The following is a 24,625-nucleotide window of genomic DNA, read 5'->3' as shown; positions in this document are numbered from 1 at the left end:
GGGTGGGATTTAGCGGTTCTCTGAACCAGCCATAACACTATCTATGGGTTCTCCAGAACCTGGGCAAACCTGTAGCAGCCCACCCCTGCCACACATTGTCAAAACAAAGATGGATTGAGAAGTTGAGGGTGTTCTTTACTGTAGCCCAGGGTCCCCAACCGCCGGTCCGCGGACCCGTGCCGAACCAGCGGAACAAGCCTTACCGGGCCGCTGGTTGCTGGGCGCGCCATCTTTTTGGTAAAAAAGCAATTTTCGTCAAAAAGATGGCGGCGCCAGCGCCCGGGTGAGCTTTCGGGTAGAAAGCCATTTCTGCCGAAAAAGCTCACCAGCGCAGCGCCATTTTTGAGCGAAAAATGCTCGATGACATCACCGGAAGTGATTTTAAATCAAAAGATGGCGGCGCCCAGCTGACACACCGGAACAGACGGCGCCAGCTGGCGCGGAACCGGGCGCGGCGTGAAAGGTTGGGGATCCCTGCTGTAGCCCACAATTCTTGTAACACAGTATTTCATTCTAGTGACTGCTTATACATCACAAAGAAGGGGGAGGGGGAAACCACTTTGAAAAGAAAGGATTGTAAGTAGACATCATTCTTCTCATGTAGATCAAGAATCCCCAACTTGTGGTGTGTGGCCCATTACCAGGCCATGGGCTAATCACCTTGGGCTGCATGAGGGGCCAGATGGTGTGCGCTGAAATCTGCTGCTACCCTCACTATTTTTAACTTATTTACTAAATTCTTTAAACCCTATAGCCAAATTCTCTGGGTGGTTTCAATAAAAGTAAAAACAAAAGCATGTTCAGTACAGTAAAATTCAAAATAAAAACACCCATAAACTATGCAGCTGAAAGCTGGTCAGTCAAAGACTAAAACTATAGAAATTAAAAGGGGATTAAAACATACTTAATATCCAGCTTAAAAGGCAGAGAAAATGAAAAGGCTTCCACCTGAAGTGAAAACGATGCTAGCATGGATGCCAGGCAAGCCTCTCTGAGGAAGAAGAAATTCCATTAATGGACTTCCACCAGAGAAAAATCTCTCCCTCTTGTAGAGGCCTATCTTACCTCCTTTGGCGATGAGATCTGGAGGAGAACTTCAATGGAAAATTTTAAAGACTGCGTAGATACATATGGGAAATGGTGCTCCTGATCCTAAATTGTTTAACAAGTTGAAGATCAAAAACAACACTTTGAACCTGATCCAGAAATGGACCTGCAGCCAGTATGGATAGCAAAGAACCATCATAATCAATTTATTGAGCAGTCCCAGGAAGCAATCTAGCCACCATATTTTGAATTAGAATATTTCTGAACTGTTTTCAAAGGTAGCCTGTTGTACAACACAATAATCCAATCTGAAGTTACCTGAGGTGTGAGTCACTATTGTGAGACTGTCTTTGTCCAGGTAAAGTTGCAATTGATAAATCATAAATGGCACTCCGTGCCACTGGGACAACCTGGATCTGTAATGATAGTGATGGACCTAGGAATATCCATCCCTTTCAAATTATGAACATGCTCCTTTAAAGGGCAGATGCTTCCAGGATAGGTATGACATCAGTTAGCTGAACCGATGCATCACTGACAAGCAATGTTTCGGGGTTGCCTGGACTGAATCCCAGTTTATTGGCCTTCATCCATGTCCATTATCCTGTCCAAGGACTGATTCAGAATGCTGAATCCCTCATGTGCTTTAGATGAAAAGGAGAAGTAGAACTAGGTGTCTTCTGCATATTGATGTCACCTTAGCCCACTTCCCTGGATGACCTCTGCCAGCCTGAAACTGGACTGAAATGGATCTAGATGAATCAGTCTCAATCAAAAGAGCCTGAAGTGGATGAGCCAGCATCCATTCAAGTACCTTGCTGAGACAAGGAGTATTGGCCACAGGCATGTAAGTTTTCTTTCTCTGAGATCAGATTTGAATTCTTTAGAAATGATTTAGAAATTTTGGTTTCTGAACACATCATTAAACAAAGACAACCTGTGTAGTTGGGTAGCTGTATGGTAAAAGGATAAGAAACCCCAACATTCCATCTTCAACCAGCCTGATGACCTTTGACATTCCATCTCCATCTCCATTCCATCTTAACAACGGACTTCCCCAGCATTGTTGCCACTCTTCAAGGGGCCATTTTGCCTAACAATTGAAATAACTTCAGATATACAAAGACCTGCCTAGTTTCCCCTAAGCGGCCAGCAAATCAGATCCCTAGGATTTCCTACCATGTAGTTCTCAAACATCTTTACTTTCTCATTTTTCAGAATTCCTCATTTGTGGAAAACAGGCACCCAATGACTGTTACAATGAACATGGTTCTTTCTCCTCTGTGTTGGGTTCTGAACTTCTGAATTTTCCACAACAGTTAATATTTTGTCTGCTTTTGTGCTTCACAAATGTAGCCTATTAAATCATTCTTCTATTTTGGATTTTTTTTTCTTTGATGCTCACTTTTAGGAGACTTTTATAAGAAATTAAGATGTACCAAGGAGTCATTCACTGCACTTAATTGAAAAAAAATAAACTTAGCTGGAAAAATTATTCTGAATTTAACACACCCTGTCCCCAAAGGAAAACTAGACAGAAGAAAAAGCAGCATTGCTTAGTAACAGCCGACCTTCAGGCAAATCTTTAGATACATTCTTGCTTTTCAGCAGGGGTGTTTGCAGATGTTTGCATCATTAACCCACGCCTTTCTTACCAACTGTTACTACTATTCTTATTAGAAAATGTTAAGATTCTGCCTCATTCTGCCTCATTCCCATCCCTTGCATACCAATCCAGAGGTAATGGTTTGGAGTATAATATTTTGGCTTCCTATCAGGATAAATCATGCTGTTTGTTCCAGTTTACTTTTTTTCAGATGCACTTCACTTTTCCCATCACATTGGACATTTTTTTCAAGTATTTTTTTCCTTAATTTGATGATAGACCTCTACAAACTGAACATAATTTCAGAATGACGATATCACACAGGAATCTTGAAAAATATGAAATTAACTTTGAATGACAATAATGTATTTAATCACGTAAAGTTTTTGACATGGTGCATGAGTTCAACAGAGCTAAAAGTGTTTTGCTGCTGAATTTCATTTCTATTCAATCTCCAATGCATCTTGCTGCAGTGTCCAACAATGATCAGCCAGCATTGATGGATTCCTGTTGCCCCAATATCATTTCTTTTGTGTGGCAATATCCTGGTGAAACCTTTCACCATGCTTGTCACTGATAGCCTCTAGTAAGAAATCCAAGTGTGAATGCAGAAAATGAATCTTCAATAACATGTTGCACTAAATGGTCTTGCATGCTGTAAGATGTTTGTCAACCGTGTGAATGTAGCTTGATGCTCTTTAGTTACCAAGAAAATTGTCAACAACATTCTTGAATGTAATTCTCTCTGGCCGCACAAACAGATCTTCACACTGCTCATCATTGATGATGTACTGTATCTGATCTATTGACCCACAAAAATGCCCTCCTTAATCTTGGCATCAAATAACAAAAACTTTTGTTTTTCATCAATCCAAGATTTATGTGAGCAGAAGCAAAAATGTCTTTGTCACATCATCAAATGGTTCATGTGCCATGTTTCTTCTGTCCCAGAACCAAATTATTTTGGGGTGGCCATTTTTAAAAAAATATGTGACTCTCTTGCATGTTTGTTCCATTCGTCTATGCAACAACAGTACTTGGTATATGCAAGTTGCATTCTATGCAGCAGAGGCACTACCTTTAGACCTCCATAGATATTCTAGTTATACTTGGTGTATTGGATGTGCTTTTACAGTAGTTCCATGTTTTTGTATATTTCTTTCATGCGTGCAGCATAGCCAACAGTTACTGAAAGGTGTATATTGCCATTGTGTAAAAATATGCAGAAGACTTCTATAGAACAGTACATGATAAATTATAGGTTGCTTTCATAATTAGCAGCCATAAACCTATTACACCGAAAAGTGTTCAGGAAGCAAAATCCTTATTGTCCAGTATTATTTATCCATGACACATGAATGCATAATTCAACTTTTGTTTCACTTTTTTTTCTTTTGATGACCCTTTAATCCCTTTATTCAGCGTGGAGTTGGGGCAACTGAATGGAGGTGAGCATTTATTGGCCGGATGCCCTTCCTGACGCCTTTAGTTTTTTTTTTTCTTCTGGTATTACTAAGAAATACAGGCAGTGAAATCCATTATGAGATCATCAATATCCCTGGGCATCATTAGAATTTTCTGTGCAGTTCAATTTTGCTAGGAAATCCATGATGCATCGCATTGTAAACCCACTATTAAAACACATTATTCATCGGAGTTCCCACGACGCTACATCAAGAAAACTATGTCTGCAGTATTTAAAAAATTTAAGAACTCTGCACCTTAATGACTACAAGACTATATTTTTAGGTGAAACTGATCTTTCTGAAAGTCTCATAACAGGAGACAAGTTTCCTTATGAAAATAATCTCAACTGGCCTATGTGGACAGTTGTACATGCTGGCAACAGCCAAGGATGGGTACCCTGGAGATACAGAGTATATCTAAGGGATGATTTACCCTTAGGGCAGCAGGACGACATGTTTCAGGAATTCTGTGACTTTCTCTCTATTACTTATGGGAAGTGTGCCATTGTGGTCAAAGAGAAAAAACGCTTAAGGGTGAAGACTGAAGCATCTAACCAGGAAGGGGACATAATCGATCCTCAGGCCATTTCTCACCCCTACTTGTTGAACATCAAACAATGCCCTGAAATTGCCAAGGCTGCAGGTCACGAACTTCTTTCAGTGCCTTTTGATTACAACTACTTGCATCCTATGGATGCTGTCTGGTCATCTTTGAAATGGTTTATTATCAATAACCGAAAAGACTTTTCTCTGACATCCTTGGAAAGGACCTATTCATACCAGTGCATCCTCTTCAGTGACCTGATTGGGAAAGGAATAGAGAAAACAAGCCCAACCAAATGGAAAGTGGCTGTTAACAAAGTGCGGAGATGGGAAAATTACTATTTGGATAAGTTTTCCTGACAGCTTCCAGACATTTGTCAAGTGATCTTTGGTTGAAAACTGGCTAATTCATATATTAAACGTGCATTTTCACTTTATAATTCTAGGTCAATGATAATAATAAAAAATAGTTTTAAAACAACTTTTAGTGTTATAGTATTAGATTCACATGCCATTTAAGTAGATTAATTTAATTTTGTCATTATGTGGACAAACAGCTATTTGTAAATATGTAGATACTTTGAGGATAGGAAAAAAGAAAAATAAGAACAGTTATTAAGAAATTAAGATTTCTTAAATTAAATTACATTAAGTTAAATAATTTAAAATAAATTAATTTAATTAAGTAACTTATTATTAAGAAATTAAGTTTTGTTAAATTAAATTACATTAAGTTAAATAAATATATTATTTTAAATAAATTAAAAATTAAGTTAACAATTAAGAAAAACAAAGATGTAATCCATATCCCAAATTCATGAAGATGTACACTTTAATTGGATCACCTTGATTCTCATAACAGTGTTAAAACAAAATTATAAGAGCAAAAAAAAATATGATGGGTTCCATTAGAGAGATTTCCTTCTCTTCTAGAATCTTTCCACATTTTCATGAATAACAAAGAAGTAGTCTAAGTCAGTCAAGGGACAGAGGTGGTCACCCCAATAAATAGGTGGGTGGGGGAGAAGTATGGTTAAATCTTTGTTTTTTACAAACACACTTTTCTAAAAACCTTTTCTCTCCCCAAATCTAGTTACAAATCAGAATTCCTGGCCCTTGGCTGCATTGTATTTTAAGCTGACTTATTCTGGTCAAATTTCATCCAATTACACCAAACCTCCAATACTTTTTGAGGTGACTAAGAGATTTATGGATTTTATATTTCAGGTTCCTAAAATGAGTACATTTTATTTTTGGTAGTACAATTCGGAAGAATAAAAATAAATGGAAGAGTCCAACCAATGCTAAATAAATTGGGGTACTTTTGTGCTTAAATTTGAAACCACTATTGTGATGCTGAAGTAATAATCAGCCACAATTATATTCTAGCAATTCATATATTGAAATAGCTTCCAAAGATGTTTTGTGGCTATACCCCTGAAAACACAAAATAAATATGAATACTGTGGTAGAGACTCAAATTCCAAATCGGATGCATTTGGCAGAACATTGGCCACATCCAGGGCATAATTCCATGGTTTTAAAAAATAAGGCGAAAAACAAATCTATGAGGTACATTATACAAGGAAAATGAATTACAATTAACACAAATTCTCTCTTGAGTTCTCTGTGCTATTGGTCACCCTCGCCTCCTTTTTGGTTCTCTTTTTTCTCATTTCAGACTTTCTATGTACCATTTCTCCCCTTGGAGTTATGCTTATACTAAGTTTGCCAGTATCACCCCAAAAGACTTTTCTCTCTTCTGGAAATTGACACATTGGGAAATGCTAGTTTAGCTGGATGAATGGTTAAATGGGAACAATATTCTTAAAAGACTCCCACATGTTTTACTGTATATCCGTTTATCCAAAAATTTTCTTAAAATAGTGATACTGGTACCCTTCAAATCCATCTTTAGATGGAGAGGATACAAGTGGTTCTTGACATTTCTGCTATACCAGCAATAATAAAAAGACCTTTTGAATTTAGTAGTAGTCATTTCCAAACATTTACAGCACTCCACTGTCAGCCTATGATATTTTTTTCTATTTAGGGTGACTTTCATCGTGGTTAGCCACAGCAAATCACCACATTTCCACAGGATGGCAGTACATGATATTAATGTGCCACAGACCTTTGTGTTCTAGTGCAAGCAGTGCCTCTCATTCTTGATTCATGTTTAAGTGGGGGGAATAATTGGCAACATAGGTTCCTCCAAATGTTGTCCAGTTGTTTTCTCAAAAGCCCTAGCTAGGATGGCTGATGAGAGTTGCTTTCAGCAACATCTGAAAGCTGGTCCATGGACTTCTTTCCCAACTTGTTAATTAAAACAAAATAAATTGGATAGCAGAGATCAGTTTTCTCAGCAGCAAATGGAAGAATATGTCTCCAAGCTACAAAAAGAGAAATGGAATCCTTTAAAAGTCACATTGAATGCAAATGGAAATTTAAAAAGAGCCAAAGTAAAATTCTTATCAGACTCTCAATATGAAAGATTGTGTCCCAATTGATGCACTTTGTCTGGAAACAGCAGAATTATAAAATGAATATTCAGCATCTCCCATTTTCATTCGTATAAAATGTACCTGCTGATATGACTTGTACTCTGTGCAAATTTAAAGTACTTTTATAACTAATCTGGCTCCAAGAATAACTCAAATCATCACATTACATTTAAGTGGCTTCTTCTTAGTTTAAACATGAAGATTAAAACTGAACCTAATGAGCCTTTATACAGTAACAGTAGGGTCATTATTTCACTTGTATAAAAGGGCCAAAGGAAGAAGTTTGTAAAAAAATCTGCTAAGGCAATATATCATCTCACATTGAGAGAACTATCTCTCTTGGTTATTAGAAAATGAGCTATGAATTAGGTAATTTAAAATTTATTAGGGCAATGCAAACAATCATACTCTTTTTAAACTATGTATTAATTTAGAGCCTATATTAAGGATTTTAAAGTTCTATATTCATGTTTAACTTCAAGACCAAGAAAAAGCAACACAAGAGCTTATGAAGTTTTTCTTCAATTTAGTAAAGTTGCAGCACAAGACTATAATATTTACTGAGAAACAAGTCCTATTATATTCAATGGAATTTTCTGCCATGCAAGAGTGCAAAGAACTACAGCCTTTAATTTTGTGATATATTGTGCCCAAAGTTACGAGTGAAGTCATTTGCAGGCCTGCTCATTTGGAAGTATAACTCAGTTCAATAGGAATCCCAGCATTGCAGATTTTAGACTTTAGCATTTATATATTTTCTGCTTCCATGTTTCTCACAAAATAAGGCCAGGCCTTATTTTTTTGAGCCCTGAAAAAACGGCTAGGATGTCTTTTTTGGGGGTAAATTAATTTCCCCCCGTGCACCAGCGCCGTCTCTAACAACAGCACCTGAGTCGCTCCTGCTTTTCCCCTGTCCCGTAACAACAGGGAAAAAAAAGATTTTGAGGTACCTGGGAGCGCCGCGCACTGAGCTTTGGTTTAATCCCGAGCGGCTGGGTGGGCGTGAGAAAAGCTGAGCGAGCATCTCTGCTGCTGCTACCCTTGGTGCTCCAGCCTTGGGCTCTGCAAGTTTGCAAAAGTCCTGGTCCGCAGCCCATTCCTGCATTCCAAGCACCCAGGCCAAGCTGCAGCTGTCCCTCTCTCGCCAGCGCCGTCTCCAACAACAGCGGCAGCAGCAGTGGGAACCGTGGAAGCATTTCAGCCGCTTCTCAGGAGGGGGGAGCTGCCTCCGTAACTTCCACGGTTCCCACCACTGCTGCCGTTGTTGTTGGAGACGGCGCTGGCGAGAGAGGGACAGCTGCAGCTTGGCCTGGGTGCTTGGAATGCAGGAATGGGCTGCGGACCAGGACTTTTGCAAACTTGCAGAGCCCCAGGTTGGAGCACCAAGGGTAGCAGCAGCAGAGACGCTCGCTCGGCTCTTCTCACGCCCACCCAGCCGCTCAGGATTAAACCAAAACGCAGCACGCGGCGCTCCCAGGTACCTCAAAATCTTTTTTTCCCTGTTGTTACGGGGACAGGGGAAAAGCGGGAGTGACTCAGATGCTGTTGTTGGAGATGGCGTTGGCGAGAGAGGCGCCAGCACCGGTGGAAACCATGGAAGCTACGGAGGCCTGAGAAGCGGCTGAAATGCTGCCGGACATCCATGCCGCCGCCGCCCGCCTGCTGACCCGGGTAAGGGAGGGGTAAGGGAGCCCTCCGTGCTCCACCATGATTGGCTGTTAGGAGCGGCTGATGGTGAGGCGTAGCTGCCCCCGGGGCACTCCTAATGGCAAGTTCCCCCCCGCCTCCCCCCCATTTCACATGTTTTAAACTAGGCCTAAATTTGGGGGGAGGGGCTTAATTTCATTTTATGCCTAGAAAACATGCTGGGTCTTCCTATGGGGGGAGCGTATTGTTGGAGAAACACGGTACATATAGTTTGTATCTTCAAGACAGGGTGAAGAGTAATGACTTGATCAAATGTGACATTTTAAGACTGTACCTCTGTAGTTGCCCCTAAGTAACTTTTCAAAGCAGATACTGGGGAATGAAGTGTTAGGGACTGCAGCCATAGAGCATACCTGTTCTGCTAAGCATTATCTATTTTATTGGGAGAGACAGACAGCAGTAGATGTAATACCTGGTTCCTTTTCCTTTCCAGTTCAAAGTGTAGTTTTAAAACCAATAGAACAGTCAGGACCAATCTAATTTAATTATTTTCAGTAGGATGTATTCATGAGCAATACTGACACTACTAGGCTGCAAAGAAGGTTAGTTTTCCTCTTGCATAGGAGAAAAATCAATTAATTATCTCACTGGAAGGTCCTTGAACAAAAGGAACACAACATGCAGGATTCCAAATGATACCAGTTTTGCAAAGGAAGATTTACTGAATAAATAACTGACAATATCCTGCTACTATCTGTAACAAAACAACAAAATTAAAATACATTATTCAAATCAATCTTGATCTTAGGGAATTCATTTCTCCAGCATAGTTCTCCATTTCAGTGAAATCTTCAATGCTTCTCAGAAAGGCATCCAAGTCGGCTGCAACATGTCAGAAAATCTGCACACAAAATAGAACGGTTCTATTTGCAGCAGCTAGTAAGTCTACATCTTCTCATGCAAAAAGCAACATGCGAGTTGGGAAATAAAGTTCTGCTTTGATATCATGGGCTCCTAAGTGATACTGCAATCCCTTACAACTCCTAATGCTACTGTACCTAAGGTCCAGCTGTCTGCTTGGCTTCAATTTCACAGCTCAAATCTCAGCCTATCCTATTCTCTGCAGACAAAAAATTAGGATTGGGAAGGAAAACGGGGACTTGAGGTTTTGCTCTTCTTTTTCTTGCTACTTCCTCCCAGCTTACTATGTACACAACTTGACATCTTTATTTTGTTTGCAGAAGACAGTGCCAAAGTTTTATAATACAAGCTAAAGGGCACTGTCACCCTACCTGGTAGGTGACATTTCAATACGCAATCTTTATCCATTTGAAAGCACACAGTGCTGGAACTAATCTGAAAGCTGCATGCAAAATGGGGTGGAATGTGAATTGCACAATCCAATCTCCTTTTTGATCTTTTTTTCCCCCTTTTCTTTCCTTCCTTTCTTGTTAGAAAATAAAATCAAGAAAGAAACGGACCATTTTTATCAAAAGTCTAAACTGATTGTTGATAGAGGGATTTCAAAATTAGGATAAGTCTCCCTAGGAAGCAATAGCAATAGCACTTAAGACTTATATACCACTTCAGAGTTCTTTACATCCTTCTCTAAGTGGTTTACACCAGGGGTCTCCAACCTTGGCAACTTTAAGACTTGTGGACTTCAACTCCCAGAATTCCTCAGCCAGCTTTGCTGGCTGAGGAATTCTGGGAGTTGAAGTCCACAAGTCTTAAAGTTGCCAAGGTTGGAGACCCCTGGTTTACACAGTCGGCATATAGCCCCCAACAATCTGGCTCCTCATTTTACCCACCTCAGAAGGATGGAAGGCTGAGTCAACCTTGAGCCAGTAAGACTTGAACTGCCAAATTTTTGGCAGCTGGCAGTCAGCAAAATTAGCCTGCAGTACTGTATTCTAATCACTGCACCACCACAGCTCCATTACACCACTATGGCCGAAGGAAGTAAAGAGAAAACCTTATATACGGGTAGCAAATGCTCAGCCCTAGATTAAAGTCTTACTTTTAAAAGCCTTACTCCAGATACCACTCTAATCTAATCTATGAAGTGTAGTCTTATCTTCATTGGCTCCCATGATATGGAATCTACTGTCCAAGAGGTTCAATTAGTTCCCGTTCTCCTTTCTCTCAGAAGATGACACAAAATTCTGCCTGCTACTACTCAATTTTTATTCAAATATTTTTCTTAAATTCAATTTTCAAAATGTAAATTATATTTGGGTTTCAAGATTTGTTTCTTATTGTTTCTTCAGATTTTGTGATGCGATGTTTTAGCACAATATTATTTTATTTTGGAATGCTTAAAATAAAATAGTTCGAGAAACCTAATCATTTGAAAAGTTATCAGAAGGCAACATTCAAGCCAGTTTACGAATGCATATGCCATTTGAGGTTCAAAGCACCATATAATATTTTATAATTTCATTGTTTTCCCAGGAAACCAAAATTGTTTCGTGTTCTGAAATTCACCTTTGTAAATCTCCCATTCACACAAGTTCTGAATGCAGCAATTATCATGTATCAAATAATAAAATAGGCTAATCAAAAGGACAATCATAAAAGAAGACTTACTAAGCTCTCAGATCATAAATTACTGTTCTCAGTTGTCAAACAGAGTGTTAATCACATTTTTGCATGTTAATCACATTTTGCACATATTTAGTAAACTGTTGGTCAGTGTTCTGTTCTCATAGGCTGAGGTCTATATATGTCTGAATATGAGTGTGTTTGTGTATTAAGTGCATGTGGATGTGGAACAAATACTCCACATATAATCAAAGCAATTATTTCCAGTTCTTTAGAATGTCCTGAAATTGCAACGCTGATTCTTTCATCATTTTAAAAAAAGAGTTGGAGCTGTTTCAGCCTTCATTACAAGGTTGCCCCAGAGGCCCAGTAAAACAAGCAGTGCAGCTTATTCAACTAAAATGCCTGGATCAGGATGTGCCTAATTCAAATATATTCTTCTGCTGCTCCAGTTCCAACATGTTTTATGTATTAAGTTAAATATCTGAGTTGACATTTTTCCCATAGTGAACCTCCAGATGATGATCTTGGCATAAGCCTTCTACTACAATTGAACAGAAAGACTGGAAGATCATGACCTGAAGGAGAAGACATATGTTGTTGTTTTTCTTTCTTGGAAAGAGTTTTGTCTTTAATCAGGCAAAGTCAAAGAATGAAAGGTGGCAATGGGAAGATAGCTGACAGGATCTTTTTCTCATGTTAATATTCCCAAACCAACGTATTTCTGTATAGGAAAAGAATAACTCATCTCACAGTACATATTATTTATGGGGTAATAATCGTATTTAAAGGGGTGGGAGAATAGGAATTTGAAAGTGCTCCTTCTACTATGACAGTTGAAGTTTTCAAATACCTACTAGACATATAAAATCTAAACTGAGGTTCCAAAGAGTTCCAGTAAACTGTTTCACCAAGCATGAAATTATTCAGAGGAATGTGAGTTACGAAAAACACTCCCACACCCTGAAAGGCTAAATTCAACAATGAACCACTGATTGTTTAATTATAGTTTACTGTATATGCCATAACAGCCTGTTCCAACTCATACTACACTGTAAACACCAACCCATTTCTAGTTTCACTTTTATTAGATTGTATGCTTTTAGTCCCAATAATGCATTGGGAAGCTGTTCACCACTTAATTGACAGATTAAAGTACCTTCAGTCCTGGAACAAATCAAGAATCAATGTGTATGCATTTGTGTATTGAGGCCATGTGGCTGTGTATATGGAGATCAGCAACACAAATCATCCAGGTTTTCAGAGCTTGCAAAGGAATTGTTTATATGCACAAGTGTAGAAATTCTTCATGTAAGAAAGCGGGGGAGAGGAGGTCTTCTGACCAACCTGAAAGTAGAATGGGTCATGTCACTTCACAACTCCCTTCATGTATTGTTTCTATCAACGGAGTGTTCCTTTTAACTTATTATAAAACATCATTGATTCCAGTGAAAATATACCTTTCAGTTTAGATCTTTCAGTTTTGATCTTCAGTGTTCTTTTTTGTCCATTTCTCTTTTCTGCTTTTCTGCTTGTTCCTTTTTCAGCTTTTCTTCAAGTCTTTTTCTTTGATATACTTTTACCCCAGCAAATGCTAAGCAAAGAATTAAAGTTTTAGCAGCTAAAATGTACATTAGAAGTGGAAAATTTTCCAGTGCCTAAAACAGAAAAAAAAATTACTGAGTTATTTTAATGTAATAATATAAACCGAATAGTTAGAAAATGAATATTTGAATTTGTAAAACTCAAACTACTTCCTTGAAATAGCTATGATTCAGCTATGATTCAAATGAACATTTGAATTTGTAAAACTCAAACTACTTCCTTGAAATAGCTATGATTCAGAAGACCTTCGTAGTCATGGAATACTTACAATTTTATCACATTAAAATGCCTTATGAGAATGATCTCAGTTAAAATACTGTACAGGTCCTTTATAATTAATTATCTAAAAATTCTTTGCTTCATGAGGGTTAATTTGTGATGGTACGGACAACATTCTTTTAACATCCCAAATAGGCTCACTAAAAAGCTAAGCATAGAGAACCTCCAATAAAGGTTTTGCTGGCTTTAACATCCTCCATTAAAAGAAGAACAGAATGGTTATGTAGTTCTTTATTCAAAAGGCTACAATTTTAAAAAGCGTGAAAGCAAAACACATGCATCAAATCCAAATCATGTAAACAGAATCTGTTCTGTATAGAACAAAGATAAGTGACCACACGGATAAAGTACAACACACACACACACACACACACACACACACACACACACACACACACACAGTGTGTAGTCATTGATTGAGATATGTTCTTGCACAGCCAGTCAAGAAACAAGATAAAAAGGCCATAGGAAGAACCTGTTACAATCTTTTTACAAAATCACAAATCATACAGTACGTGTATTTATTTACTTAGCATATGGCAAACACATGGACTTATTGTGATTCAAATGTTAATGTCCAGTCCACCCAGCCATTCAAGGACAGGGAGGTCTATGTTGAAAAAAATCAGACATTGGGTGGGTGTAAGCTCTTGATGGACATTTGGACTCAATGTGATAGATATTTGTTGAGGAGTACCACAGTCACACTGAGGGGTACAGACAAGACCCCACTTAAACAATGAGTCCTGGCAGATACCATGTTGGGTACAGATCCTGTTCAGAGTTGACCAATGCTGGCAAGGAAGGTCAAAACCTGGCACCTTTTTGTAGGGTTGGGGTTAGGGTTACAGTATAGATTGTAGTCTTCTAGAATGTTATACTCTGTCAAAATAGGTATCCATGTATACTAAATATACAGGATAGTTTCTTCCAGACTCCGTGACTAAGAAATCAGGAGAGTAAAATTTAAGATACAAATTAAAAATTCTCTCACCTTCCAATTCAGGAGCACCATCTTAATTCTGTATCACTGTAATTTTTCAGCTTCAGATGTTACAAGAATGCAGGGCAAATATGTAAGATACTTTTTTTGTGAAAAGACACCTGGGGAAGGAAGAGAAGTGATATATTCAAAGAACCCATTTGAACCACAGATAAATGGGCAAAATCATCTGCCAAAATAGCTCACTGATTTGTTTCAACAGATATGCATTAACAAGATGTCAATATTAGTGACGCGGGCTTAATATTTAGTTATTTATTAAATTTATATAATCAGCCATCTTACCAAAAATTACTCTGGGTGGTACACAACAATTAGATAAAACAGCAAATGTAAAAATAACAGATAAAGATGTGAAAAACGTATTAGTAAAAATATAAAAACCAAAAAGATTGCCGCCCTGACCTAACCATACAGCAACGTGCCCGCTCCCGTGTACTCCGTGATCGAACTCAAAAACCGTCTAGACAATGGAGAGAAGGACCTGTACATTGACTACCATGCTGACTGTATCAAAAGTAAGCTACGCAACCCAATACTCAGCTTTTACCCTCAACCACAACCCTACCTCAACCGATCCACCATCACACAAGACTAGGCACGCACGCCCCAACTACCTCAATTCCAACTACTGCCGGCCTCAAATGCAAACTACTCAATGCAAGAAGCCTCGTGAACAAAATACCTGAATTTCTCATCCTCCTAAATATGGCTAACTTCGACATTATATTTGTCTGTGAAACATGGCTCAATGCATCTCTCCCTGACTCCATTACCACAGTAAGAGACTATCATGTTTACCGATCAGATCGTGAAAATCGCCGAGGAGGTGGTGTTGCTATATTCTATAAAAAATCCTTACATCTAAAAAATATCCAAGTTACCCAGGAGCTTGCCCTTCCTGAAACCATCATCTGTGAACTATCCTTAAATATCACAATTCGATTCTTACTATGTTACAGAGCACCTGATTATGACATCGAACATGTAAACAAGCTAAATACATTACTAACATGGGCTGCATCCTGCCCATACCCTTTTATCCTTCTTGGTGATTTCAATCTACCTCATATTGACTGGACCCTAAATGACTGTACAACTGAAATCATACACACAACCTTCTATAATGCTATTACAAATCTGGGACTGGAACAACTAGTAACCAACAACACTAGACTAAACAACTGCCTTGATCTCATCTTCTGCAATAGTTTGAATTTAATTTACGGAATACAAACTAAAGAACCCTTTTCCAGTAGTGACCACAATATGATTGACTTTTGTCTCAACATACGTCCACACAAAAATCACCACAATGATGTAATCCCCAATTGTAACTTCAAAAAGGCAACTATGATCTTATAGACAACGATCTTCTCATCCCTTGATTGGCAATCTCTATTCACTGGATGCAATACTGTTGAAGACCATTACAACATATTTTTACTTGAAGTCAAAAGAGTCATCAAACTATATGTTCCAACAACAACTCCCAAAACAAAACAAAAAGCAGATTACCCATATCAATAAGGAAACTTCAATCCAAAAAGAGATCACTCTGGCGGAAAAACAAATCTGGTCACGCTGCCAAGTTCAAAAACCGATACAAAAATTTATGCCACCAGATAAAGACCTAATGCACCAATTATCACATTAAACAAGAGGAAAACCTTCTAAGCACCAATTCCACCCGTGCTTTTTACAATTTTGTAAACAACAAACTAAAAGACTCAAGGTCCATCCCTCCCTTGATAGGACCTGATGGTAAAGACTGCAACGATTTACACCATTAAATCCAACATCTTTAACACATTCTTCGCTCAGTATTTGTAAACAGCAATGGATCATGCCCAGTATTTCCTAGCCTACCACAGATAACAACAATGATCTAATACATATCGATTTCACAGAAGACAATGTTGAAAAATCACTACGCAATCTAAAACCATCTCTATCTATTAGACCGGATGGAATATGTGCCTACTTCTTAAGAAAGCTATCCACTGCCATAGCCAAACCTCTAAGCATAATCTTTGAAAAATCTTTCAGAACCAGCTCCTTGCCTAACCTATGGTCACAAGCCACAGTCATCCCCATCTTCAAAAAGGGAGACCCAAGCCTAGTTGAAAATTACAGGCCAATCTCCTTATGCTGCGCCACCTGTAAAGTCATGGAATCAATTATTAACCAATCCATTATCCTCCACTTAGAGACAAACAACCTACTCTCCAATAAACAATTTGGTTTCAGAAAAAAACTATCCTGTAATCTGCAACTCTTACACTGCAAAAACATATGGACGACACAACTCGACCAGGGCAAAGCAATAGACGCAATCTACATAGACTTCTGTAAAGCCTTTGATTCAGTGGTACACGACAAACTACTCCTAAAAATAAAATCCTATGGTATCTCTGGACAACTGAATAACTGGATAGAAGCATTCCTGTCAAACAGACAACAAATGGTCAAAATCGGGAGCGCCCTATCAAATCCAGTACCTGTCAATAGTGGTGTCCCCAGGGCAGTGTTCTAGGACCAACTCTCTTCATACTCTACATAAATGACCTCTGCGATCATATTAAGAGCAATTGCGCTTCTTTTCGCTGATGATGTAAAGCTGTTCAATACCACAGACAATACTGCTACCCTTCAAAAAGATCTCGACTATGTATCTGAATGGTCAAACAAATGGCAACTTCAAATCTCAACAAATAAATGCTCTGTCTTACATATTGGCAAAAAAATCAGAAAATAAAATACAAGCTGAATAGTCAAGAACTTGTTGATGACCCAAGCTCTGTAAAGGACCTTGGAATACTCACCTCTAATGATCTAAGTGCTAGAGCCCACTGCAACTACATAGCCAAAAAGGCATTAAGAGTTGTTAACCTAATCCTACGTAGCTTTTCTCTGGTAATATCACACTACTAACCAGAGGATACAAAACATTTGCTAGACCAATACCGAATACAGTTCATCAGTCTGGAACCCTCATTACGTATCTGATATTAGTACAATTGAGAAAGTCCAGAAATATTTCACAAGGAGAGTTCTCCACTCTTCTACTCGTTGTAGAATACCTTATGCCACCAGACTTGAAATTCTAGAACTAGAAAACCTTGAATTACGCCTGCCTTCGGTCTGACTTAAGCATGGTATATAAAATCATACATTGCAATGTCCTACCTGTCAATGAATACTTCAGCTTCAACCATAACAACACAAGAGCACACAATAGATACAAACTCAAAGTAAACCGCACCAAACTTGATTGCAGGAAATACGACTTCAGCAACAGAGTGGTCAACGCCTGGAATACTCTACCCGACTCTGTAGTCTCTTCCCAAACCCCCAAAACTTTAACCTTAGACTGTCTACTATTGACCTCACCCCCTTCCTAAGAGGTCTGTAGGGGGCGTGCATAAGCGCACCAACGTGCCTACCGTCCCTGTCCTATTGTTTCTCTTATTCTTTATTTTTCTTATATGTACCCATTTCATGTATTCACAACTATGTATACGCTTATACTTATTATCTTGTAAATAATTGGCAAATCAAATAAATAAAATAAATAATAAATAAGGTGAAGGAAGGATAAAAATGCCCCCTTCAACAATAGAGCCCTCAAAGCAAGTCTCTATTACCCTGGGAGCCCCAGGTCTGATATGATAACCAGGTCTTAAGGGCTTATGCAGTTTCAAAAGGATGGAGTTGATCTCATTTCAGGGGCAGGAGAGGATGTTCCTATACATAAGAATTCCCAGCACACTTCTCCTCAGATACAGAACATTCAAGAAAGCAAAATGTGTTTCCACTGAGTGACAAGATCAGTGACCGGGTACAATACAAACAGCCAAGACTTGACGATTGGTGACAGGGATCAGATTCATCGGCAAATGGCTATTCAACAGCTATTCAGTTTAAGGGGGGGACGGGGACAAAAAGAGAAAACCTCACTGGCAACAATGAATCCCTTTGTTAAAATACCAGTCAAGTGATAATAGCACAGCTATATGCTCCAATCCATTTAAAGTTAATTGCATATAAACCCTACTGAAAACCATGCTGTGTAGGATGTCAATTACAACTAACTTGTTTTTAGAGGAGAGAATCACAACTAACTTCTGCTCAGTTTCTACAACCCAGGGTCTCCATGCAAATTCCAATAATGCTTCTTATACCTTGTATGCGCACTACTAGCAGGGACCATTAATTTTAATGCTGGGAATGAATGCATTTTTAAACAATATTGTGATTGAATATATCATCAAATAAAGCAGACATAAGTTGTTTAAAAGAAAGGCTACTCTAGTTTATTGGGAATAAGTTATTAGACTTGAACAAATGCCAAACAAGTTTGCCCTTTGCATTAGGGAACAGTTTTAACTTGTTAAGACCTTGATCAGCCTGAATGATGCATCTCCCATTATAGATTTCTCTTTGGCAAAATATTGAAACTCAGGCCTCTTTAAGGCATGGGCACCAACAAGAAGCTTCCTGCCATCATCAAAATGATGAAATGGGATAGTGCTTGCATTATGACGGCCCAAAACTCCTTCTGTCATCCCCTCTGGACACCACAGTTAGATGGTTGGTAAAATGGTAGAGAGTCCCAGGGCATTTACTGCTTATTTCTCTCTAAAAACATACATCTATCTATCTGCTTCTAGATGAATTGAACCATCAGATTCTAATGGCCATAAGGCAGTTGCAAAAATTTAAGAAGCTACACTTCAGTTACAACCACTAACTTGGCCAAAGGATAAACTATTCAATATCCTCCAAATTTGGTATATTACTTGCCAAGCTGCCTACAAACTGTTTGGAAGTCAACAACTAAGCTTCAGCTTACCCTCCCAATTCTTAACCAATAGCAATCTACACTGTGTGCACAATTATTAGGCAAGCTATATTTTATAAGGAGGAATAATTTGATTACTGACCAATCCAAAATGTTAATAAACTTCAAACCTGAATAACAAAGTTAAAGTGAGGTTATGGCTTTCTTAGGAGAATATCTATAGGTGTACAATTATTGGGAAACTATAAGGTTGACTCAGCCTTCCATCCTTCTGAGGTGGATAATATGAGGACCCAGATTGTTGGGGGTAATATGCTGAATCTATGAACCGCTTAGAGTGGACTATAAAGCATTTTGAAGCAGTATATAAGTCTAAGTGCTATTGCTATATAGTTTTTATGAAGAACGAATTTTTGGGGTAATACTTGACAAATAGATGAGTTATTCTTATACAGTAGCAAACATTAAAGACTCTAGCAATAATTGCTTTTCATTATTAAAAACCCTATAACCTTCTTCTTTATGCTGGAAAAATATATTGTTACAGCCTTGAAGTATGATTAATTCATAAAGACTTCAAAATTATCTTCTTGAGACCCTTAGAACCATGTAGACATAAGAGTTCCATATTTATCTTTTCCCCAAAAAGGTCAGGTTGATATGTGATCATGGTTTGTTTTCCTATAGCTGCAAAGTTTCTCCTAATAAAATAACAAAATCTAATGCTATGCCAGGAGTTTATATTGTTTATTTATTTGGAAGATTTATATTTCTGCCCACTTCACAAATAAGACTCTGAGAGACTTATATATATATATATCTAAAAAAAAACAAAAAACAAAGTAAACCAATAGCAAAATACATGAAACACTACAATATAGCCAAACAACAACATAGTCCAATGCAAGGTCATTTCAGAATGTGTTCAACCAATGTTCTGGCCCAAAGCCACAAGGGGGAGGCAAGAACCAGGTTTCCAAGATCTTATAAAAAACTAACTGGGTCAGGGGCATCCAAATTAATCCACAAAGTCCTGTTAATGTAATAACCTAGATAAATAAAATAGCATTATGAATAATTGGTATTTATCTATAACCTAAAGCTATACAATGCTTCACAATTGATTTTCAAAAGATGTTTCATAGTATATGGGTATGCAAACATAGCATCGATCTACAACTATTTAAAGCACCCATATGTGCTTTCTGGCATCACATAGGAGATACAGAGAGCAGCTGTAAGGAAAATAGGCTGTTGTTTTAAACAGCTGCAGTTACTATGTCCTTAAAAAAATATTTATATTTAAGGCTTTTAGCAAAGACATAAAATAAAATGAAAACACCAGGCTGGAAGAAAGAAAGTACTGAAAATATATTGGAAAATATATGTGCATATTAATTTAGTTTTAAATAAATAAAATTAAATTTAGTTTTTCTTATGGCTCCATCAGAGAATGACTTTGGCATGGCTGAGTGCAGCCTACATTTAAAAACTTGTTCAGCTGTGTTATATACTATGGATAAGACAAATAATCAAACGTTAGAACTTTCCAAAATGTGAAGTCCTTGATCAAAATTAGCCCATTATTGGAGCTTGGAATATAAGCCAACAGGATAGTAAATCTTTCATGAGATTCTAATAGGGGGGGAAAAAGGCACAATGTAGATTGGATTATATTACCATTATGTGAAATCTGAGCTCTGAACAATTGTACCTAATTAGTATACTGATACTCCATGTCAAATTGTATGGAAATCAAGTAGAAAATTGAAAGCTTCTTTTTTGAGTCCTGTACTGTTCAACTTATTCTACGAGACTTAGATGGTTAGAAAATATAAAAATTTCAGATCATGCGAACACCTTTGAGGCCAGTACCAAGATTCAATGGGATCTTGATAAACTGGGGCAATGGGCATAAGCTAGCAACTTGGACATGCTGCTACTACAGTGAATTTCTACCCTGTGCCCCAGGAGCTGGACTTCCAAACCCTTCAATTCTATGGTTCTATGAAGTAACACTGTTATTTGTAACACAAGTTGTAGGTATCTTTAGAGGAGTTCAGGCCAGGAGTGATATACATACATCTATACACATACAAGCGAAATACCACTCATGCATCCTCACAAAATCTCCAAAACTGTAAAGCCTACAAACTTGAAATTTGGCACATATGTTCCTCTTGGCTTCTAGGTGCTCACTAAGAAAGGATTTTTCGAAATGACCATCAGAGCATTAGTATTCGTATATTATTATTAACACGCTCTGATGCTAAGGAGTTCTACTCTCCCTCCCCGCCTGAAAAGAAATCTGTTCCAAATGCAAAACACAAGCAGAGGAGTTTCAGTTTTAGTTTCACAGCAGCAACCAGATTTAGTACAGAACAGTTGAGCTAAGCCATGCCTAGGCTCCTTGCTAGCTCCTTGCTCACACAGCAAATGCTGCTTCAGTTTCCAAACATCCCTCAATTCTCTCACACACTGACAGGACGATAGTCAGATGAATACTGATGGATGCTGGTAGGCAGAGGCACAATTCCCCACCCCACCCCTTATTTTCCTCCCCAAAAACTAAGCCCAAGCACATAGTTTCCTAGCCAAGCACGGTACAGAGCTAGTGTTTAATATTCATGTTTGATTGTGTAGCCTGTTAGCTAGTTTAGCCCTGTTGCCTTTTAATTCTTTTTTTTTTTAAAGAATTGATTTAACTCTCACCCAACACTACAAGCAAATTTCCATATAAGGATATAACATACTAAACTGCTCTAATCATTTAATTTAGCTATAGTACACATATTTGCCCTCATTGTTTGATATTTTCCATCCTGTTTCAATCTGCCCTAACAAACTTTCTTGGGTTTGCAAGATACCCTGAATTAGTTATATGTGCTGAATTTTTTAGATCAGCTACTTTATGATTCTGGGTGACTTTCAAAGTAGATATTGTGTATGTTCACACTAAAATAAACCCCAATGTGATTAACTAATTTGTTACTGGGCACAGAACTGCAACTTTAGACTGCGAGAATGTAAATATTTTAATTAGTAACACAAAATGCAAAGTTTCGTTGTAAAATTGACATTTTGTAAGAATTCCATAAACATACAGAGTTGAAGTCCTAAGAACACTTTCAGTACAATTTTCTATATTTAGAAGTCTATTTTGATTCCTTTACTCCTCCCAAAACTTTAACCACCTCCTACATGAGATAAGCGCTATTTATTTCCGGAGAAAACTACATGGCCTGGCCTGGCCTGGCTTGCAACATACACCAACATACAATATTTACATCGATGATTCGGAAAACGGTTAAACCTTATGCAAGTAGGAAACAAAGAAAACTTCCCTTATGTCTACCTAGTCTATATTGTGTAACTGAATTCCACGCATGCTGGTCCAAAATACGTGCCTTTCTGTCCAACAAACTTAACTCCAAATGTAGATTTACTGCTATGAGATTCTGAATTGTAGATCAAATAATTTACAAATCACTGCTCTTACTGCAATGTAAAGGTTAAAATATGAAACATAAGGTCCACAGCACCGTCGCTTTTCATGATATGCTTTCTGTTTAAATTAGACTTGCTGGTAAATAAGCCTAAAACGCGGCGTAATTTGTTATGCAAAAGCTACAGTACCTTTAATAGCGAGGAGCCATTAATCACAGGGAAACTACTAGAGCCTACGATTCCCAGAATCCTTGCTGCTAGAGTCCAATACGTCAGCAAAGGGGGGGGGGGGAAACGTAGATGTTAACCCTTTCGGCACTAGTCCTGCGAGGGGAATTGAGATTTACTATTCGAATTGTGTTAACGAAAGGCTTCCCCTTTTACTATCATCGGTATTGAAGGCCTTCAATAGGCTCTAGCAGTTTCCCTGTGATTAATGGCTCCTCGCTATTAAAGTACTGTAGCTCTCTTAATAAAATAACAGATCAGAATAACAGAGTTGGAAGGGACCTTGTAGGTCACTAACCCTCTGCTTAAGCAGGAGATCCTATAGTACCATTTCTGATAAGTGGCTGTCCAGTCACTTCTTGAAAGCCTCCAGTGATGAAGAAAATTTCTCCTTATTTCTAGGTTGAATCTTCCCTTGATCAGTTTCCATCCACTGGTCCTTGTCTGGCCTTTGGTTGCTTTTGGAAAATAGGTTGTCTCTCTCCTCTCTGTGACAGCCCCTCAAATACTGGAACACAGTCACCCCTGTTCCTTCTCTTCACTAGACTAGTCATGCCTAGTTTCTTTTTCAAATTCCCATTTCCACCCGCCAGTCCTCGTGTTTGCGAAGCCGGCATCAGTTGCGGCCAGGTTGGGCCAGTGTCTCTGGGAGGAGAGCAGGTTGCACATCTCCACAAGCGACCAGGGCATGCCCAGCACCAACAAGGGCCAGAAGAGTGAGGCACCAGAGAATCAGCCCTGGCTGTTTCTCCATCACCTGCCATCGCATTTACCTTCTCATGCCAGGCAAGGGAGGGGAGAGTGAGGGGCAGGGCCAGCCAGTGTTGGGACAGGGAACCACAGCAGAGAGCCAAAGAGCCACTTGCAGCTCTGGAGCTGCAGGTTGCCAACACCCAAACTAGACAGTCCTCTTGTGGCCTGCCAGTGGCCAGCAGAGGTGGCAGTAGATTTGGACAGTGAGGAGGTTGGGGAGGAACATGGGCCAGTCCTGGAGTCTGGAGAAGGCTCTGAAGAGTGCTGTGCGTCAGAGGCAGAGATGGGGCCAGGGCCATCTGACAGTTACCAGTTGCTTTTGGAGTCGGACATCAGTGAGCCTGTTCCCAGTGTGCACATGCAGAGAGCTGCCAGAAGAAGGGAACAGCTAAGGAACAAGAGTCGACTTGGGAGTAAAGCCACAGGTGGATGGTGAATGGCCCTCCCAGAGGGAATAAAATAGGAGTGAAAGGAGAGTTGGGTTTTGTAGGAGACAATTAGTTCATTTGGGTGAAGATGTGTTCTTGCATTCTTGCCAGTATTGTCTGCTACACTGTGGCATCTGAAAGATATCGGTCTGGCAATTCTCCAAGCCTGATAAAGATCTGTAATTGTGAAATATCTTGAAAGATTGTTGGCCAGGACTTTGCTTGAGAGGAAAACTAAATAAAAGGGGTTTATCACGACGAGGAGTCAGCTTCGTGCTATTGGGGAAGCCTAGGTCAGAATAAGTCCATGACTCCTTGGGATGTTACGAACTAACTAAATAAACTCATTATTAAAAACTCTTTGAGCTTTGCTCCAACTGCAGGCTCGTAAACCTGCAGTTCGGATTGGTCCGCAAGTAAGCGATCATGATTGGCTGCCTTCGGCTAACCTGATTGGCTGACAGCGGCCATCCCGGATTGGAAGACTAATTGCGGTTAAACTCGTTCTCATTGGTTATTGCGGCAGCAGCCAGCTCTATAAAAGAGCTGCTGCTGCCCAAGTTTGTTGCTCTGTTCTGAAGTCACTATTAAAGAGTTGTGTCACTACCTGATGCCTTGTCTCCGTTATTGCGGCCACTCCTCCAGATCTAACATGGGACATCATTTCAGAGATATTTCCTTGCTAGATTCCTCAGTGCCTTCAGCAGTGATAGAGCTTCCA

The 24,625-nt window shown here is 38.9% G+C and overlaps 2 protein-coding genes across 5 annotated transcripts; one reads left to right on the top strand and one right to left on the bottom strand.

The window, feature by feature from the left end:
• The first annotated feature begins 472 nt into the window (after positions 1-472).
• C5H21orf140 (chromosome 5 C21orf140 homolog) lies at positions 473-5,304 on the top strand. Its single transcript, XM_026664205.2, has one exon. The coding sequence runs from the start codon at positions 4,261-4,263 to the stop codon at positions 5,020-5,022; it is 762 nt and encodes a 253-aa protein (XP_026519990.1). The 5' UTR covers positions 473-4,260; the 3' UTR covers positions 5,023-5,304.
• A 3,931-nt stretch (positions 5,305-9,235) lies between these two features.
• On the bottom strand, positions 9,236-22,765 carry SMIM11 (small integral membrane protein 11). Of its 4 annotated transcripts, none has more exons than XM_087966741.1 (4): positions 22,688-22,732; positions 14,236-14,347; positions 12,818-13,015; positions 9,236-9,714 (listed from the first exon to the last, which is right to left on the bottom strand). In XM_087966741.1, exons 2-3 carry the CDS (start codon positions 14,254-14,256, stop codon positions 12,848-12,850), a joined length of 189 nt encoding a protein of 62 aa, XP_087822867.1. In that variant the 5' UTR covers positions 14,257-14,347; positions 22,688-22,732; the 3' UTR covers positions 9,236-9,714; positions 12,818-12,847. The 4 variants fall into 4 exon arrangements, with proteins under 4 accessions (XP_087822867.1, XP_087822869.1, XP_087822868.1 ...); XM_087966743.1 differs by lacking the exon at positions 9,236-9,714 and adding an exon at positions 20,532-20,683 and having other exon boundaries at positions 14,236-14,345; positions 22,685-22,753; XM_087966742.1 differs by lacking the exon at positions 9,236-9,714 and adding an exon at positions 20,573-20,683 and having other exon boundaries at positions 14,236-14,362; positions 22,685-22,753.
• Positions 22,766-24,625: the final 1,860 nt, after the last annotated feature.

This window comes from Notechis scutatus, chromosome 5 (genome assembly GCF_049901735.1).
Source record: "Notechis scutatus isolate UNSWTSFEM ecotype Mainland chromosome 5, rNotScu1.2, whole genome shotgun sequence".
Taxonomy (NCBI): domain Eukaryota; kingdom Metazoa; phylum Chordata; class Lepidosauria; order Squamata; family Elapidae; genus Notechis; species Notechis scutatus.
This window is presented reverse-complemented; position numbering and strand designations above follow the sequence as displayed.

Excerpts from the sequence above, each read along its gene's own strand:
- C5H21orf140 (XM_026664205.2), top strand. The coding sequence starts at position 4,261 with ATGATGCATCGCATTGTAAACCCACTATTAAAACACATTATTCATCGG.
- SMIM11 (XM_087966744.1), bottom strand. The coding sequence starts at position 14,256 with ATGGTGCTCCTGAATTGGAAG. Across the intron at positions 13,016-14,235 it reads TGGTGCTCCTGAATTGGAAG|GCACTGGAAAATTTTCCACT; the intron begins GTGAGAGAATTT and ends TTTCTGTTTTAG.